This window comes from Styela clava, chromosome 9 (genome assembly GCF_964204865.1).
Source record: "Styela clava chromosome 9, kaStyClav1.hap1.2, whole genome shotgun sequence".
Lineage (NCBI taxonomy): Eukaryota > Metazoa > Chordata > Ascidiacea > Stolidobranchia > Styelidae > Styela > Styela clava.
The window spans coordinates 2747049-2767184 of NC_135258.1; the positions used below are offsets into that span (position 1 = coordinate 2747049).

General features: G+C 36.7%; 3 protein-coding genes across 3 annotated transcripts; 1 reads left to right on the top strand and 2 right to left on the bottom strand.

Annotated features, from left to right (window-relative positions):
- Window positions 1-1521: 1521 nt before the first annotated feature.
- LOC144427294 (uncharacterized) lies at window positions 1522-3459 on the bottom strand. Its single transcript, XM_078116267.1, has 4 exons — window positions 2785-3459; window positions 2272-2504; window positions 2131-2209; window positions 1522-1581 (listed from the first exon to the last, which is right to left on the bottom strand). Exons 1-4 carry the CDS (start codon window positions 3003-3005, stop codon window positions 1545-1547), a joined length of 570 nt encoding a protein of 189 aa, XP_077972393.1. The 5' UTR covers window positions 3006-3459; the 3' UTR covers window positions 1522-1544.
- Window positions 3460-4064: 605 nt separating this feature from the next.
- Window positions 4065-6168, top strand: LOC144427211 (kelch-like protein 12). The gene is made up of 2 exons (XM_078116061.1): window positions 4065-5929; window positions 5961-6168. The coding sequence occupies exon 1, from the start codon at window positions 4065-4067 to the stop codon at window positions 5781-5783; it is 1719 nt and encodes a 572-aa protein (XP_077972187.1). The 3' UTR covers window positions 5784-5929; window positions 5961-6168.
- An 8324-nt stretch (window positions 6169-14492) lies between these two features.
- LOC144427289 (kelch-like protein 25) lies at window positions 14493-17964 on the bottom strand. The gene is made up of 2 exons (XM_078116252.1): window positions 16054-17964; window positions 14493-15836 (listed from the first exon to the last, which is right to left on the bottom strand). The coding sequence occupies exons 1-2, from the start codon at window positions 17530-17532 to the stop codon at window positions 15648-15650; spliced, it is 1668 nt and encodes a 555-aa protein (XP_077972378.1). The 5' UTR covers window positions 17533-17964; the 3' UTR covers window positions 14493-15647.
- Window positions 17965-20136: the final 2172 nt, after the last annotated feature.

Genomic DNA, 20136 nt, shown 5'->3' on the forward strand with positions numbered 1-20136 from the left:
CGAGTTTCGAACAGTCTGAACAAATGAAAAAAAGACTGTTGAAAATTAACGCATCATGGTAAACATTATACAATGCCATTTGCCCATTTCTTTTATTACCTTGATCAAATGTGATGGATCAGAACATAGGTATATGTTCCTGTCAGAGTCGCATATATTAGGAGCAAACAATACACCATCACAAGGCAATTCCAAGTTGCCACTTAAAAGTTGGAAAAGGCGGCGGTTGGTACTGTGACCATCTGCGATTACAGCAAGGATCTTTACGCTTCGGCTCTCACATTCAATTAAAAGTTCCCAAAACACCCGACAAAGCTTGGAGGCTGGGGAGTTACGGGTTGCATACCACGCCAAAGGAATCGACAGATCTCGCTTCACGGTTCTAACGTAGAATACTGAAGAAACATGTAGAACATTAATACTGCGTTACATAAAAAGTCTACCGTAGTAAAACCCCAGTAACAACTTACCTAAAATGTGTGAAGCAAGCTGGTCATTATTGCCATTCCTTGCCATTTCTTTGTCCACGAAACCAATCAATTTGCCGTTACGACAGACCAGATTTTCTCTAACTGTATCAGAGATTCATATATATGACAATGATGTAAGATTGTAAATAAAAATTAAAGTGAGCTTACCCTTCATCTCATCGAGAGCAACAAATCCAATCAATGAACCCTTGTCTTTGATGACTCTCTCCATTTCTTTCAATGCCAGTTTGTTAATCCCAGATTGTGGTGGAATGACATTTCTGCAAAAATAAATCAGCAATCGCGAGTCACTGACCAATGTATGATATAATAAGTAGACAGATAATAAACAAAATATTTTTTTTAAATAGACTGAAAGAAAACAACATGGCCAAATGGTTATCAAAGTTAATTTAAATTCACCATAGTACACCCCAACAATTGTCAGAAGCATTACATTTACCTGTAGCGATTCAAAGTGCTTGGGGAAGGGAGAGTCAGCACCTGACTTGTTCGCAGATGATCATAGGCAGAAGGCGATCTGCAATAGAGTTCCATAGCCCAACGAATCACATCTGGATGGTACGTGAAGAGGGGTGAGCATTGGAGTTGGCAAGCTGCTGACCAAAAAACATTTGCTGCCAAGTATTCAAGATGGAACTTTCAGAAGCGAAAGTGGCCTGTGAAAATATTCACAAGTCAGTCATACAATTAATCTCTTGAGTCTAGTACATTAAAAATTATTTGATCGTGAAATAAAACAAAAAGTAAACATGACCTTGATCATATCATGCACAGTATCATCAACTTGCAACATGACCTGGCTTGGATAGTGTTCTTCCTCGTCATTTTTGAACTGTTCTGACATGCAGCTGCTGCACATTGGGCATCCAATTGACACATCCACTAAAAATATCCTGCAATCATATATATGCTCTCGAGACAGTCGAACAGCGATTTTTTACTAACATACCAATTGTGCTACATGATGTTGACTGATATATATTTTTGATATTAATCTTGTCACCTCCCCACGACAAAACTGGGTGAACCAATGTACTGCCATCCCGCCGATCAATACCGCAACACAACTCCAATTTGCCTAATTTGTCTTAAATGGATAACACAAATTTGAGTTACAGAATAAAACAAAGGTGAACTTGTCAAAAGAAAATGTATACCTAAAAGAGAATTCAGAGTATCACATCTGTCAACTCCTAGCTTTGCAATCTCGACTTTCCAGCCAGAAAAATGAGCACTTTGCATTGCACCATCTTCTCCATACTCAACTCTTTTTTCATCATTGTGTAAAATTATTTCAGTTTGTTTTAGATTGATAAAAGTTGTTAGATACAATTTGGTATGTCATATGGCTCATGGGTATATTTGTGATTTGGTATTTGCAATTTATCTTAGCTATTTACTCTGTACAATCCTGTAGCCTCCTAGTATGAGTTTTAATATTCTGCCATCTAAAAATATTCGCTAACGACAAACTTGCGCTACAATGAAAAACTGCTGAACTTACAATTCATGCTGTCAAACTCAATTACTACTCAAATGACACAGCAACAAAATAATTGAAAACTAACATGTTATCCTATTCTCTGCAAGTTGAAAACCAAACTATAATTGATAACTTCTGTTTAAAAACAACTACCTTATACTAGGCACGCAGTAATCATCCTTTCTCATCTCTGCAATAAATTTTCCTCGGTGCTCATACAAAGCCCACTTATCTGTATAAAAAGTTCAATCAAAATTTGCTAAACAAGCAAAAAAAATTTCTACAGATGCATACCTTTCATAGATTGCGACAAGTATGAAGTGGCACTGACCAAACTCCTAGTAGATCGATATCGAATTTTTTCCGGCAGTGGTTCACGCACAGCTGGAAGAGGTCTTCTTTTTTCCTGGTACACAGCTGAACTCCTGGGAATTTTTCTGCATGGAACTGCTCCGAGTTTCAAAGAGCTTTTTTTCCCATGCCGAAGTATATCGGTTCCCAGGAAATGGTCTTCACATATTGAGGCCCTAAATATAAAAAGGTAAAGTATATTAGTATAACAATATGAAGATGTCAAAAGCTAGCTATGGTCATTTTGTGCAAAATTTGAATTAAATGCAAAACAAATTAGATGGCTTGGTAGGCTTAGCAAATTATAACGATAAATATACGATAAGAAAAATTAACAAATATTCCGGGTTTCTGATAATCCACACAGCAGAATTTTTGAACGCAATTACTCAATTATACTATTATAGGCTGTATAAATTTGTTTATATGTTTAGTATGCCTAGATAAGTACATTACGTTTCTTTGTGCAGCATAGCCTTGATGTTATCTCCTCTGCTACTGTCTCTCATCGCCAATAAAAAATTGGACAACCCCTCCCGGTGTTTCCTTTCCTGAGGAGTCATTGCCAGATCGGGCCGAAGAACTGAAAATAGTGTTTTTACAGACTGTCCTGCTTTCCTAGACTTGACATAGGAGTAGCTGCATCCCGGCACTGCACAATGCGTTCCAGCTGGCATAGTGAAAAATATTTAAATCACTTAATATATATATATAACAATACTCACGTATCGATACCACAAATACTTGGTTTGCTTCTCCAAACTGTGTTCCCTCTTCACATAAGTTGAAATAAAGGATTCCTGTGCAAGTACGGTACCTACGATTAGAACTATATGTACCGGTAGATAGATTAGAGCTAAGTTGTCTACAATACTGTGGTACGGGCCTGAAAGCAAAATTACCGACAATGAAATAGCAATATCTGAATAATATTATTGCTACTGCTGTCAGTTCAGCAGTTACCGTACCGGTGCCAGGTTATCGTACTGTGTTAGGTCAAGTTCACAGTCTGTGACATAAATATCGCATCGAAACGAAAGCTAGCGTGATTTTTAGAGCTAATCTACTCATATATATATATATATACGAAGCGTTACAAAATAACTTAAAAATGCCCGCAGCTTGGGGCAACAAAAAACCCTCGGTCAAAATATTTGGCGGCAAAGTTAAGCGCTGAGAAGGTCATACCTCTTTACTCATGCGGAACTATGACGTCACACAGAGGTGGTATCTCTATGTTGACCCTCTATAATTCAATGATCACTCTGTCTTCCTAGGAGTTTTAAATTAGTGTAGAAATAGCTGTGATAGACTAGGCTAAAATTCCTCATCGGTACTTTTAAAAAACAGATTGTTGTATGCGATGAATCATAATGATGGTTTGAAACACATACCCCATTTTACAGGCGCCAAATCGCAAAAGCACTCTTAAAATAGCCCTGAAAACTTTGCAATGGGAAAGTATAGAAAGAATTTTCCAGGGGTCAAAGATCGGGAAACCATGTCCAATATTCCGTCATTAAAATAATTGACTCTGTAACTCCGATTTCCGTGAAAATAGGTTCATTATATCAAATAAAAGAAAAAAATGGAAGGTTAACTAAACGATGCTCACATCGTGGCCGATCAGTATTTGCAGAAAATTTCACAACGGAAAACATGGCGGGTATAATTTTGGAAAAACGGGTAACTGTCAGCTAGAACTATTTACCAGTTTTGCCAAAGTCGCGGTTTGCATGTATCCGCCCGCTACCCAGCGCATTTGCGCAGCGTTTGGAACATCAAAACTAAAAATGGAGCTTGAGATTAAATGTGATAAGAACAATCGCATATGGCGAGTTTTCCAACGACTCGACAGATTGAGAAAAGATAAAGATCGTTGTGATGTTTTAATTAAAGTTGGATCTGATGAAATCCTGGCTCATAAGAATGTGTTGTCTGCAAACTCGGATTATTTTGATAAGATGTTTGCGCATGACACGAAAGAAAAACAATCAGGAATATGTGAAATGAAAGAAGTTGATGCATTTTGTGTTAAAAAATGTGTTGACTACATGTACAGCTGTGAAATTGCGGCTCCATTCGAAAAACTCGGTGATTTATTGCATGTTGCCACATTATTGCAACTTGATGAAGTTTGTAGTGGAATTGTGGAACTTCTTGAAACAAATCTGAGTCCAGAATCAGTACTTGAAACCAGGAAAGTTTCCAAAATGTACAATCTGACAAATCTTAATGAAATATGCAAACAATTCATTTTGGATAAATTTGAAGAAATCTCCAAGGTTCATGATTTTGGTTTTCTTGGTAAAAAGGAATTTGTAAAAATGCTAAAATCAGAAAAATTGAAAGTTTCGGAGGATGTGAAGCTCAATGCTGTATTTAACTGGATTAGATTTGATTCTAAAAGTCGTAAAAAGTTTGCAGACGATATAATTGGATTGGTTGATTTATCCAAACTATCTCTTGGGTATCGAAGACATGTCATCGCCCATGAAGAAATTGTCAGAAAAAATGCTGATCGTCAGTTCAAATTCAGTATGTCCGTTATGGACTCTATGAATATTGCGCCATCGAGTGTTGCTGAAAATACGAGCAAAGAAGGCATTGTCGTTTTTGAAGAAAAATCTGGCCACCTTTATAGTTATAATCCTGAAAACAACTCATGGTTTCAAATGCAAGAGATGAATGAAGAAATGACGGATGAATGTTTCTCGGCTGTTTCTGCTGATGACTTTATTTATGTTTTGATGGAAAACAAGGCTGTTTACAGGCTCAATTATCTTGATGAAGATGCCACCTGGGAGAAAATGGCCGATATGCTTGAAGATCATGGCGAGTATCCTCCAGCTGTTGTTTTGAATAACATTATTTATGTCATCGGGTGTTCTTCTTCATATAATGATATTACTGCTGTTGAGAAGTACGATCCCAATTCAAACATATGGACAAGATTAAACAATTTGCCACACACGTTGAATGGACCAGGATTAACAGTTTATGAAAACAAGATTTATTGTTTTGGTGGCCACTCCTCTGGACAGTTACTAAATATAGTCGATCAGTTCGATTCTGAAGCTGATGTTAGGAAAATAGTTGGTGATATGCCTGTTGCAAAATCAAGTGCTGCTGTTGTTACAGTTGATGGAAACATTTATATCCTTGGTGGACTTATTGATGGTGTCGATGATGAAGAAGGCCTAGAACCCATTAAAGAAGTTCAGCGATTCGATCCAATAAGCAATAACTGGCAATCTTTAAATCCAATGCTTACCAGCCGATATTCATTCAATGCTTTTGCAATTACGGGTTACATTTATGCAGTTGGAGGATGTGACATTCGTGATAGTTTTGAAAAATACAACATTGCAGAGGACAAATGGGAGCTGATTGAGATACCAGAAAGAATGGAATTGGAAATATACGATTCAGCAGTAATCAAATTAAAAAAGTAATGTTTTCATCTCATGGTTTTTATTAGTTCAAACGATTTCATTTTCAATTCTTCTTCATATACATTCACATATTCCTAATAAACATCACTTTTAGTTTTTTCAAATAATGATGCTAAAATAATTTTACTCATTCATTTCAAATGGGTGTAGATTTTGTCAAATAATGCTGCCAAAAAGCTAGATTTTGTAATTTTCATGTTGAGCGGTGTACGAATTTCATTTGTAAACTATGCAGTGCTCAAAATGAGATCAGTGATTCTAATGTCATACATTTTTTATATATATTTAGTTTACTATGCAATAATTTTTAATCAGCGGTGTTTTCTTCTGCTTCATATCCTTCGATAAGTTCGCACAAGTTTGATTACAAATTAACTGTCTTTAACGAGTTTATTGCTTGGTGAAATCTTGGCGAGGCGAGCTAGGCTGTCACCTAGAGGTAAGATTGGGCCAGCCTGACCCAGGCCCGTGGGTACTAAACCAGACCCAAGCCCGACTAATTAACTGGATTTGCAGGCCCGAGCCCAAAGCAAACATAGTTTTAGTATATATTTTTCATAAATATATATTTAATGAAAAAAAGTTAGCGATAGAGAAGCCCAAACGTTAGGCGCCGCGGTGTGGCTCATTGTGCTGAGCGTTTGGGATACGCTCGCCACCGCATCTCTAATTACTCTGCGTGGGATCGCAGGTTCGAATCCCATGCAGGGATGATTATGTGCGAGAGGATTGCTGGAATCCTCGCCGCCGTAGGGTGGCGTAACCGCTGGTCGGTTACAGCTTCCTCCACCATCAAGTCCATGCTTCGGAAAACAAGTAACTAACTAATCCCATACCCGACATGGAATGGTAACTGGACTAGAGGCCGTGGTTCGCCATATGGTTAAGCTGTCTCATTGGCTTTCCTCTCCCCCCGGGATGAATATGTAAATCGTAACGTAATGATTGACATTTCCGATTCTAATTTCGGGCTTCAGATCTTTGCTCTACTGTCACCATCAGGGTGGTTGTTGTAGTGTGCATTCCAGGTTAGGGCATAATTTTATTCCGGTCTTCCTTATTTCGGGGACTGTCTGTGTTAGCCAAGTGAATAGCCCCCAGCCCAAAAGTTTCAGTCATAACACAACTTGTTGTTTCGATGCAATGCTGTTTACCAGGGCGTCTGGTTGGGTATGGGATTAGTAGCCGACCAGCGGTTACGTGAACCATCCTGTGGCGGCAAGCTTCTGATAATTATCCCCATGTGGGTATGGAACCTGCGAACCCACCCAGGGTAATCAAAGGCAAGCGTATTCTTAATGCTTAGCACAATGCGACACACCGTCGAGCCCCATGTACTTATTATGAGTAACATTTGGGACCAAGAGCGGAACCGTACGAGGGCAATTGCAGTTTTAAGTATTTCGTGGCGGCAAAACCATGTCAGGATTTCCAAACCATGGCCACACCCAGAGGACTGACTTTTTAGCTGCCACAAACCAATGGCGAGATGCCAGCTGTAATGGCAAGGCTACCACCCCTGATAGTAACAAATATTGAGGAAGTTGGAACATTTTCCTTATGAATAAAGTTTTGATGGATTTGTGGTTGGGTTCGAGTAATTTAAATTCTGCATGATAAACTGAAGTCTGGTACATAACTTAGTGAATATAACGGTAAAGCGCCATAACCCATGGCGAGAGACGCGGCGGTTCGTTCATGTCAGGAGCTGCCATGAAGTGGTGTAAGGACTGCGACTCTATGAGAGTGGCAATTTTTTTTGTTTCTGATAGGTAGTATCACAAGCCAAAAAACATCAAGTCATCTAATTGCTCACGAATGGCAAAATAATGATGAAAAGTAGGTTGGCATTTCAATTTTGTATGACTCTGAAAACGTGACCTATTAGGTCTTGACAATTGCTGAGCCTATTTGCGGGTTGCCTTTGAATACTACATTTTTATACTTAGCAGAGTCAGCAAGGGCTCTGGCAAGCAAACCCTACAGTGTAGGTTTTTGTCCAATATTTACGAAAAAAGATCCTGCACTAAATAAAACCTAATCGTCGACTCTTCTGCAGAGACCAAAAAGGGGGTGAAATATTTTTAAAAGTTGTAATAAATAAGTTTATCATAATTGCAAGTTTATTTCAACATCATCAAAACACCAACTCACAAAAAAATGAAGTGGCACATGTTTAAACACAAAAATTTGCTCTGAAAAAAGAAATTAATCATATAAACTTTAGTTTGAATTATAAGAAAGGGATAAAGCTGCACATATGAACAGAATAACAGTGGAAATTAGGTCTAGTCTACACCTTGGTATCATTGGCCTCAATTAGCCTCGAAGTAGCAATAGCATTTCCTTGTTATTGATCTTTTCACAGATTCCCAATGTTGGAGGGTACCAAAGGTGACTAGCCAGGAATATTAAACAAAAAAACGTATAACCACTAAAACAGTGCTGATTAAAAATATTGCATACTACGACAACCGAGAATCAAACATTTTCAATACAGTAAACTTTTGAAACAGTGGTCGACTTGTTAATGTGAATACAGTATAAAAAAAAGTTAATCAAAGTTTAAAATATTTCATATTATAATAAATTGATATGAATTACGTAAATCAAAGACAAAAAAATAAATAAATAAAAATGAACATTTTAGATAATTGTCAAAGGTTTCACCATTATAACATGCCTTGCTACACATCTATGCTCTCATTTTTAGCTCTGCTTAGTTTATCCATTGATCTTGTGCTCATGGAAATGACAATGTCTCAAAATGCACCAATATATGTTAATTTGAAAATTTGGTTTCTCCTCTGAGAATGTCAGATTTTCAATAAGAATCCCGAGGGAGAGTAAAGTCGATGAGACGGCTTAATCATATGGCGAACCACGGCCTCTAGTCTGGTTACCAGTTCATGTCGGGTATGGGATTGGTTAGTTATTTGTTTTCGTAAGCATGGACTTGATGGTTGAGGAAGCCGTAACCGACCAGAGTCAAGGAGTTGAGCGATTGATCCTCTTGCACATAACTAGTTCTGCATGGGATGTGAACGTACTGCAGTGGCGAGCGTATTCCTAACGCTTAGCACGAATGTGAATTTTTACTGAGCCCCTGATGGATAAATTTATTTCTTCTGGTATTTCAACTAGCTCCCATTTATCCTTTGCAATGTTGTATTTCTCTAAGCTATTACAATATCCACATCCTCCAACTGCATAAATGAAACCCTGAATTGCAAAAGCATTAAATGAACATCGGCTGGTAAGCATTGGATTTCGAGATTGCCAGTGTTTACTTATTGAATCAAATCGCTGAACTGCTTTGATAGTGTCGAAGCCATCAACAAGTCCACCAAGAATAAAAATGTATTCACCAACTGGAACAACTGCAGTATAAGAATTTGCAACAGGCATATGGCTGACTGGTTTCCAAACCTCAGCTGCAGGATCAAATTGATCAACTTTATTCAAAAACTCACCTGATGATTCTCCACCAAAACAGTAAATCTTATTTTGAAAAACTGTTAATCCTGGCCCATCCAAAGGCTGTGATATATTGTTTAGTCTTGTCCATATGTTTAAATTGGGATCATACATTTCAGCAGCATCTGCCTCGGTAGGATAAGCACCCCCAATAACATAAATATAATTTAGTAAAGTAACAGCTGGAGGATACGGCCCATGTTCTTCAAGCATATCAGTCATTTTTTCCCAGGTGGCTTCATTATCCAGATATTTGAGCCTGTGAACAGGTTTGTCTTCCAACAGAACATAAATGAAATCATCAACAGTGACAGCAGTGAAAAATTCATTCTTTATTTCCTCATTCATCCCTTGCATTTGAACCCATGAGTTGTTTTTAGGATTATAACAATGAAGGTAGCCAGATTTTTTATCGAAGACAGCAATGCCTTCTATGCTGGTACGTTCAGACACACTCGATGGTGCAATATTCATGGATTCCATCACACACATGCTGAATTTTATCAGTCAAAGACCTAAGTTAGGATTGCTATTATCCTGAGTCATTATAAAATAGAAAAATAAGGATGAGGTATAGGAGGCAACTCTTGTGTTGAACTTATTATCAGCAAAACATCTGAATAAAATATATAAATATGGTCCTATACCACAAAGGAATCAAATAATCTTTTATCTGAGTTTGACAAAAAATGTCTCCTGCCAATATACAGGGTGTCCATACATTCCCTTGACAGTTTCAATTTTGTTATGAAGTCAGTTTTCATGCAATATATCTTAACCAGATGTTGTTGTTTTTAAATCAGTAATTGTTTTAGTATTTTTACTTCATTTAATACATTTTTATGGACACTCTATATAACAGAACCCTTGCCGACTCCACTACAGGTCATTACTGAATATAAAATTGTACTTTGCTAAGAATAAAAGACCCGCAAATGGACTCAGCAAACGTCAAGTACAATAATAGATCACAATTTCTGTTTCAACAAAACTGGATTGATAAACTAACAGTGGCAACGCAACAGCAACCTACGTTTTCAACATTATTTTTGTGGGCAATTCACAGATAATCCACTGGCTCACTATACTATCGATCATTACAAACAAAACAATTGCCACGCCCTACCTTCACATGCCACGACCTACTTTTACAAAAAATTTGGGCTGGTTCTGCTCTTGGTCCCAAATCTTACTCATTGAATCCTATAATAAATACATAGGGCTCGGCGATGTAGCACATCATGCTAAGCATTAGGAATATGCTCGCCACTTCACCTTCGATTACCCTGGATGGGTTTGCAGGTTCCAATTCCACACAGGAATAATTAGGTGCCAACCGCTGATATGCTACAGCTTCCCCCACCATCAAATCCATTCACCTAAAAACAAATGACTGGCAATCGGCCCTGGTGAACAACATTGCATCGAAATAATATACAGAAATTCCTTGGTTCTAAGGTAAATTATTGCCTTACAGCACAATCCCAAGGCTGTTTTCGCATTACCAACATTTGCGATGTGGTAATTCTGTATTCATAAATTTTATAGGTTGCCACTCAAATCTCTTGCTTTGATTTTATTGTTCTCTTCTCACTAATAAAAAAACGATCTTAATGACTAACTGTTGACCTTTATCGGAACCTCAGCGAATAATCACCTTTTCTACTGTACAATTTCTTGATCACAAATTTATTTCTTATGTTGTATAATTCGAAAGAATATCACCAACTCAATTAGTAAGCATCAAGGCAGTATTCTGGAACAAAGAAAACAAAAATTGGGATTTTTGCTTTAGTAAATAACATATTATAGAATTTGTTGAAAACTTAAAATATAAAAAAACTATTTCAAATTTTGTTGGGTCGTTTTATTACGACTTGATTCATAATTAGCACTCTGTCACTGATATGCGCTCCAGAAGTGTGTGTACCAATATGGAGGTAACTAATTTTGTTGCCTATTTTACATCAAGTTGTGTAGAGGGACTGAAAACCTATGGAAAGGGGGTATGGTATATTCACTTGGCTAACAGACAGTCCCCGAACTCATAATAGAACTAAAAAAGGAAAATCTGAATAAAATTATGCCCTAACCTGGTACACACACGAAGAGAGTGCCGAATATAGAACTTTCCTGCTCAGAATGCCAAAACCAATAGGTTACACTCAAAATGAGCAATCACTGGCACAATGTTGGGCTTATTTGTAACAATAGAATGCTATTATGAATTCTTCTTTCTGGTGTAGATTTCTATAAAACCGACATAAATTGTAGGTCAAGTCCATGCATCTGAAACAAATAACTGGCCAACTAATCCCATACCCGACATGAACTTGTAACTGGTTGAGAGGCCATGGTTTGCCATATGATTAGGCCATCTAATCGCCTTTCCTCTCCCTATGATAAATATGTAAATCCTATCCTAGGTTTGGATGGAGCAAAAGTGGACCAGTGTTAAAAAAAGTTACCAAAACAATTGGTAACATTGGTCAGCTTATCGGAGGATATAAAGCAGAATACACTTGTTCAATAGAAAACACTACTGATTAAAAAGTATTGCACAGTAAACTAAATTAATAAAAAAACTTGAAAAAAGTGTGACATAAAAATCATGAAAACACAATCAAAATTATAATTTTATAGCTAGAAATATTGCGTTAAAGTTAAATTACAGTGATAGAAATTCTGCTTTCACAAAGATAAATTCATACTTGGGCCTAGTCCACTGTTGTATGACTTTCTAGCCCAGTAATTGTCCATGGGAATGTGCAGAAATATTAGTCACACCCCTGTGATTAACCATGGCACTAGACTACGAAAATTCAGTTGAATTCAGATTATCTACGACAATACAGTAGAATAGAAAAAGACTGATTAGGACATATCAATTACAGTGATAAGTTGGATAAAAAGGTTGCAAAAAATATTTATTTAAAGGAAAAATTCGAATAGATGATAAATGTCTAAATAAGGTAAATTAAACCCTTCAGGAACAGACATAGTCAATCATACTTCCAACTAAAACGATATAAAAGCAAGACTTTTCTTTCATTTGAGCACTGCACAGTTTACAAATGAAATTTAACATGAAAGTTACAAAATCTGGCTCTTTAACGACATTATTTGACCGTGTATGTAAAACTCGCCGCAAGCAATCTTGCCGCATATGGTTAGGGTATGCACTTAAATAACGAATCTTTTTTAAATAAAAGGGTACTTCAAAAACCAAACAGTTTTTATCACAAATACTTGTTTTACAGCAAAATGCTCTTGCGACGAATTTTCCTGGAACCTTATTAGACTATATCTCCATCCAGTTGAATGAATCAGCAAAAGTATATCAGATGTATTTTTAGCATCATCATTTCAAAAGTAATATTTATTAAGAATGTATATAAAGAAACTCGAAATGGTAAGAGTATTTGAAATTAGAATAAGATTAAAAAATAAAATTGTTTCTTCTGATAATCTATATTTCTTATGTCACTAAATACCCAACATTTTGTGAAACAATTTATAAAATTGGATAATATTATTGTATTGAAAGTTAATAAATCCTTGAATAATAGTGTAAACCATGAAATAAAAACATTACTTTTTTTTATTTTGATTTTTACAGAATCCATAATTTGCAATTCCATTACTTCCCGTATCTCAATCACCTCCCATTTATCCTTTGCAATGTTGTATTTCTCTAAGCTATCACAATAATTACATCCAACTGCATAAATTAAACCCTGAATTGCAAAAGCATTAAATGAACATCGGCTGGTGAGCATTGGATTTCGAGATTGCCAGCGATTGCTTATTGGATCGAAACGCCAAACTGTGTTGGTGGAATCGGAGTCACCGACATATCCCCCAAGAATATAAATGCTTTCACCAACTGTAACAACTGCAGCATCTGACTTTGCATTAGGCATATGACCAACTATTTTCCAAACATTAGCTTCAGGATCAAACTGATCGACTATATTTAGTAGCTGTCCAGAGGAGTGGCCACCAAAACAATAAATCTTATTTTGAAAAACTGTTAATCCTGGTCCATCCAAGGGTTGTGGCGTATTGTTTAGTCTTGTCCATATGTTTGAATTGGCATCATACTTCTCAACAGCATCAATACCATTATATAAATATACATCAGAACTCCCGATAACATAAATGTTGTTATTCAAAACAACAGCTGGTGGATAACTTCCATGATCTTCAAGCATATCGGCCATTTTCTCCCAGGTGGCATCCTCATCAAGATAATTGAGGCTGTAAAAAGCCTTGTTTTCTATCAAAACATAAATAAAGTCATCAACAGTAACAGCAGTGAAATATTCATTCTTCATGTCTTTGTTCATCTCTTGCATTTCCTTCCATGAGTTGTTTTCAGGATTATAACAATGCAAGTAGCCAGAATTTGCATTAAAAACGACAATGCCTTCTTTGCTTGCACTTTCGGCAACACTTGATGGCGTAATATTCATGGAGTTCATTACAGACATGCTGAATTTGAACTGACGATCAGCATTTTTTCTGACAATGTCTTCATTCGCGATGACATGTCTCCGATACCCAAGAGTCAGTTTGGATAAATCAACCAATCCCATTATATCGTCTGCAAACTTTGTACGACTTTTGGAATCAAATCTAATCCAGTTGAATACGGCACTAAGTTTCACATCTTCTGAAACTTCCAATTTTTTTGATTTTATCATGTCTACAAATTCCGTTTTACCAAGAAAACCAAAATCATCAACCTTTAAGTTTTCTTCAAATTTATCCAAAATGAATTTATTGCATATTTTCTCAAGATTTGTCAGACTGAACATTTTGGAAACTTTTCTGATTTCAAATACTGATTCTGGACTCAGATTTGTTTCAAGAAATTGCAATAATGTGGCAACATGCAATAAATCACCAAGTTTTTCAAATTGAGCCGCAATTTCACAGCTGTACATGTAATCAACACATTTTTTAACACAAAATGCATCAACTTCTTTCATTTCACATATTCCTGATTAATTTTCCTTCGTGTCATGCGCAAACATCTTATCAAAATAATCCGAGTTCGCAGACAACACATTCTAATGAGCCAGGATTTCATCAGATCCAACCTTGAATAGAACATCACAACGATCTTTATCTTTTCTCAATCTGTCGAGTCGCTGGAAAACCTTCCATATGCGATTGGTTTTATCACATTTAATCTCAAGCTTCATTTTAGATTTGTCCACTACAAAGAGAAAAATAAAATATATTGACGGAATATAGTAAATGATGCTGAATGCTATATACATATTAATAGATATTACATAACTGTGAAAGTTAGGTCTAGTCTGCTTTGGTATCATCTTAAACTCAGAAATATTTGAGCCTGCGTACCAACGGCATTTCACCAGTTACTAAACTGACTAGTAATGTTTCATTGTTGAATAACAGGTACTCCCATAGTGTGTGTACCAGGTTAGGGTTAAGCCATAATTTTACTCCAATTTTCCTTATTTTGGTTATATTACGAGTTTGGGTACTGTCTTTGTTATTCAAGTGAATGTACTGCCCATAGGTTTATGTCCCTTTACACAACTTAGATGTAAAATAGGTGAACAACCTAAACTACCTAAAAATTTAAACCTATAAAACAGTGCTGATAAAAACAAGAATTGAGGCAAAACTAAATTAAATATAGATTCGTAATATTTGCATTCGAACCATTAAAACACAGCAGCAAATGAAAAATCATAATTTTACTAGCTATATTGCAGATAAAGATGAATTACAATGAAAATTCAGTCTAAGTTACTTTGGTACTATTTGAGCACCTATAAATTATCAGCGCTCCCGAAGTATGTGAACCAAGCTGGTGGACATCTGAGCGTAGTACCGGGTTTGAGTTAGGTCATAATTTTATTCCAATTGACTCCCGTAGTATTTGTACCTGAAATTATGGCCTAACCCTAACCTGGTACACATACTACGTTCCGGTGTCCGCCATCTTGGTTCACATACTTTGGGAGCTCCAACTTATTGAGGGTGTGATAACAGCAATATTACTTAACTTCGTAATAGATTTACTCCAGTGACCACCAGAGGTGGTTTTGACAACCTCTAAAACAGTGGTCACCCTATCAAAGTGAATACAGTAGAATAAATAGATTGGTGAATTAGCACATCAGTAAATTAAACTTTTGAAGGACAAAGGATTCATAATAAAAATGCAACTGGAATCGCCAGACAACTTAGCTCTCAATTTGAGCTCTGCACAAGTGTATCTGAATCATGCGCCAAAATAGAAGAAAATAAAAGGTAATTAAAAGTAAAACTGTTACGATCTGTTTACTCAACTACTTTATGGCTGTTATGAATAATAATGACACTATAAGATAATTCAAATAATGATTATTTATTATATGTCAGTACTTTGTACAATGGCTCATTAAATGGCGCGGCGGTGTGGCTCAACGGGCTAAGCGTTAGAAATACGCTCGCCACCGCATCTCTAATTACTCTGCGTGGGTACGCAGGTTCGAATCCCATGCAGGGATGGTTATGTGCGAGAGGATTGCTGGACTCCTCGCCGTCGTTGGGTGGTTACGGCTTCCTCCACCACCAAGTCCATGCTCCCGAAAACAAACAATATAACTAATCCCATACCCGACTTGGAATGGTAACCGAACGAGAGGCCGTGGTTTGCTACATGGATAAGCCGTCTTATCAGCTTTCCTCTCCCCGGGATAAGTATGTAAATCCTAAATGAGAGTTCATGCTAGAGATGAATATCTCAGTCTTTTAATTTAATTTTCACTGAATCCTGGATGATGAATTTCATTCCATCCGGTATCTTGATCACCTCCCATTCATCCTTTGCAATGTTGTATCTCTCTAAATCATCACGACTACAACATCCTCCGACTGCATAAATAAAACCCTGAATTGCGTGAGCATGAAACGAATGTCGATCATTAAGCATTGGACTCAGATCATGCCAGTGAGTGCTTATTGGATCAAATCGTTGAAATGTATTGTTGGATTCACAATCAGGCAATCCATCAATAAAATCATGAAGTCCACCAAGAAAATAAATATTTCCACCCACTGTAACAAGTGCAACATCTAAATATAGATTATAGAGCTCTGAATAGAGAGTTTTCCAAATATCAGCTTCAGGATCAAACTGATACACTTCACCTGAAAGCATATCAGACATTCCACTAGAGCAGTAAATCTTGTTTTGAAAAACAGTTAATCCAGGTGCCTTTAAAATATGTGATGTATTGTTTAGTCTTGTCCATATGTTTGAATTGGGATCATACTTCTCAACAGCAGTAATATCATTATATAAAGATAGATCAGAACTCCCGATGACATAAATGTTGTCATTCAAAACAACAGCTGGGGGTGAATATCCATGATTTTCAAGCATATCAGCCATTTTCTCCCAGGTGGCATCTTCATCATTATATTTGAGCCCGTAAACAGCCTTGTTATGCATCAGAACATAAATAGAGTCATCAACAGTAACAGATGAAAAACCTGAATATTTTTTCCTCATGTCTTTGTTCATCTCTTGCATTTGCACCCATGAGTTGTTTTCAGGATTATAACACTGCAAGAAGCCAGAATTTTTATCGAAAATGGCAATGCCTTCTTTGGTCGTACTTTCAACAACACTCGATGGCGCAATATTCATGGAGTCCATTACAGACATGCTGAATTTGAACTGACGATCAGCATTTTTTCTGACAATGTCTTCATTAGCGATGACGTGTCTCCGATACCCAAGAGATAATTTGGATAAATCAACCAATCCAATCAGATTGTCTGCAAACATTTTACGACTTTTGGAATCAAATTTAATCCAGTTGAATACAGCATTGAGCTTCACATCCTCCAAAACTTTCAACTTTTCTGATTTTATCATGTTCACAACTTCCTTTTTTCCAAGAAAACCAAAATCATTGACCTTTGAGATTTCTTCAAATTTATCCAAAATGAATTGGTTGCATATTTCCTCAAGATTTGTCTGATTGAACATTTTGGAAATTTTTCTGGTTCCGAATACTGATTCTGGACTCAGATTTGTTTCAAGAAGTTCCACAATTCCGCCACAAACTTCATCAAGTTGCAATAATGTGGCAACATGCAATAAATCACCAAGTTTTTCGAATGGAGCCGCAATTTCACAGCTGTACATGTAGTCAACACATTTTTTAACACAAAACGCATCAACTTCCTTCATTTCACATATTCCTGATTGTTTTTCCTTTGTGTCATGCGCGAACATCTTATCAAAAAAATCCGAGTTTGCAGACAACACATTCTTGTGAGCCAGGATTTCATCAGATCCAACCTTGATTAAAACATCACAACGATCTTAGGATAGGATAGGATAGGATTTACATATTTATCCCGGGGGAGAGGAAAGCCGATAAGACGGCTTATTCATATGGCGAACCACGGCCTCTCGTCCGGTTACCATTTCAAGTCGGGTATGGGATTAGTTTTACTGTATTGTTTGTTTTCGGAAGCATGGACTTGGTGGTGGAGGAAGCCGTAACCGACCAGCGGTTACGTGAACCACCCAACGACGGCGAGGAGTCCAGCAATCCTCTCGCACATAACCATCCCTGCATGGGATTCGAACCTGCGAACCCACGCAGAGTAGTTAGAGGTGCGGTGGCGAGCGTATTCCTAACGCTTAGACCGTTGAGCCACACCGCCGATGATCTTTATCTTTTCTCAATCTGTCGAGTCGTTGGAAAACTCTCCATATGCGATTGTTCTTATCACAGTTAATCTCAAGCTCCATTTTTAGTTTTGCTGTTCCAAACAACTAAAGGGCGGATACCGGTAAGTCAATTACATGCAAACCGCAAAAATCAAAGTCTCTGCAAAACCAGTAAACATTTTCACCACTGTGAATTCAGCGGAAAAATATTCTGCAGTTTTCAACCGTTTCCCATGCGGAAAATAATCTCTTATTACAATATTTATAAGGGATAAATGGATCCTATTTGGAATAATATGTTCCGAAGGAAACAACTCAGACCAAAATATAAGTTTAAGCACATTTAGCTGGTAGTGGTAATTACAACATACATAACTGTATATCACATAAAACAGAAAAACTAAAACGTATTAGAATATATTTGCAAATGAAAAAAATACAAAATAAAAATAGGTACATTTGATGGGAACACAAAAATATCGGAAAATATTTTTGCAATGTTACATGCAAACTCTAGGGTTCGAGACCAAATGCAAATATGATCCGCAAAGTTCCGACAACTTTTAACAGTAATTTTTAATAGTACCAATAGTGAAAAGTATTATATATAAAAGTTGAAGAGAACAAAGCGGGACTTTATGATTTATGGGGCTCCAAATACAGGCCAAAAACAAGATTTTCTGAAATTTGATCCGTAATCGATATATCTTGAAGCTGAATTCGAATATGTTGCTTTATATGCCGACAACGATTTCAATATAAGCCAAAAACAAGATTTCCTGAAATCTGAGGCGTACTCGATATATCGAGGTGGAATTCGAACATATTGCTTTATTTGCCAACAACTTTTGACAACGATTTCGATGACATGATCAAGTCAAGTGTCTAACACCAAAGTATGTTCAACAGCGGAACAAAACTTAACAAAATATGGCCCTTCAAAAATTGACAAAAAATCAGATTTTGCTGTATTTCGAGCGAACTCAATGATTCGATGCCGAATTCGAATATGATCCGCAAAGTGCCGACAACTTTTAACAGTAATTTTGAATAGTACCCATAGTGAAAAGTATTATACATAAAAGTTGAAGGGAACAAAGCGGGACTTTATGATTTATGGGGCTTCAAAATACAGGCCAAAAAAAGATTTTCTGAAATTTGATGCGTACTCGGTATATCGAGGTCGAATTCGAATATGTTGCTTTATATGCCGACAACTTTTGACAACGATTTCGATCACATGTACAAGTCAAGTGTCTAACACCAAAGTATGATCAACAGCGGAACAAAACTTAACAAAATATGGCCCTTCAAAAATTGACGAAAAATCAGATTTTGCTGTATTTCAATATGATATTCACAGCGTTGAAATTCCAGACTCACAGCGCGAGAACGTCGATTCATTTAAAACTGAAATGATGGGGACGTTATCATACTCGCCCAATAAGACAGTCCCCCCTAAAATAAGGCCCGAAATTTGGATATAAAAAAGCGACTTATTCGCCGGAAAATACGGTATATGCATTATTCGTATTTACAATTAAATGCGGGCCTTTTCGAATTCGACATCCCATCATCGATTTCGCACCAAAGATGAAAAAAGCTGATATATTGTGAAAAAAAATTTAAAATTTTTTCCGCTGGTGATCACACTCTGGTGTTGACCACTTGAGTCATATATGTAAACGAAATCATTGTCAAAAGTTTTCGGGAAATAGAATAGCATATTCGTAATTGGCGTCGAAGAATCGATATCGCACCAAATATGACAAAATTTGATTTTCAAACAACTTTTGAAGGCCCATATTTTTTTGATTTTCATTCCGCTGGTGATCATACTTTGTTGGTGGACACTTTAGTTATACATGTTTACAAAATCGTTGTCAAAAGTTGTCGGAAAATAGAATAACATATTCGAATTTGGCGTCGAATAATTGATATCGCACCAAATATGGCAAAGTCTGATTTTTACCCATTTTTGAAGTCCCGTATTTTTTTTAATTTTCATTCCGCTGGTGATCATACTTTGTTGGTGCACACTTTAATTATACATGTCTACAAAATCGTTGTCAAAAGTTGTCGGAACAAAGAATGACATATTCGAATTCGGGGTCGAGTAATCGTTATCGCACCAAATATGACAAAATCAGATTTTTATCA

Excerpts from the sequence above, each read along its gene's own strand:
- LOC144427294 (XM_078116267.1), bottom strand. The coding sequence starts at position 3,005 with ATGCCAGCTGGAACGCATTGTGCAGTGCCGGGATGCAGCTACTCCTAT. Across the intron at positions 2,210-2,271 it reads CTTGTCGCAATCTATGAAAG|ATAAGTGGGCTTTGTATGAG; the intron begins GTATGCATCTGT and ends CTTTTTATACAG. Across the intron at positions 1,582-2,130 it reads TACTGCGTGCCTAGTATAAG|ACAAATTAGGCAAATTGGAG; the intron begins GTAGTTGTTTTT and ends TATCCATTTAAG.
- LOC144427211 (XM_078116061.1), top strand. The coding sequence starts at position 4,065 with ATGTATCCGCCCGCTACCCAGCGCATTTGCGCAGCGTTTGGAACATCA.
- LOC144427289 (XM_078116252.1), bottom strand. The coding sequence starts at position 17,532 with ATGTTCGCGCATGACACAAAGGAAAAACAATCAGGAATATGTGAAATG. Across the intron at positions 15,837-16,053 it reads AATTCATCATCCAGGATTCA|CCCAACGACGGCGAGGAGTC; the intron begins GTGAAAATTAAA and ends AAGCCGTAACCA.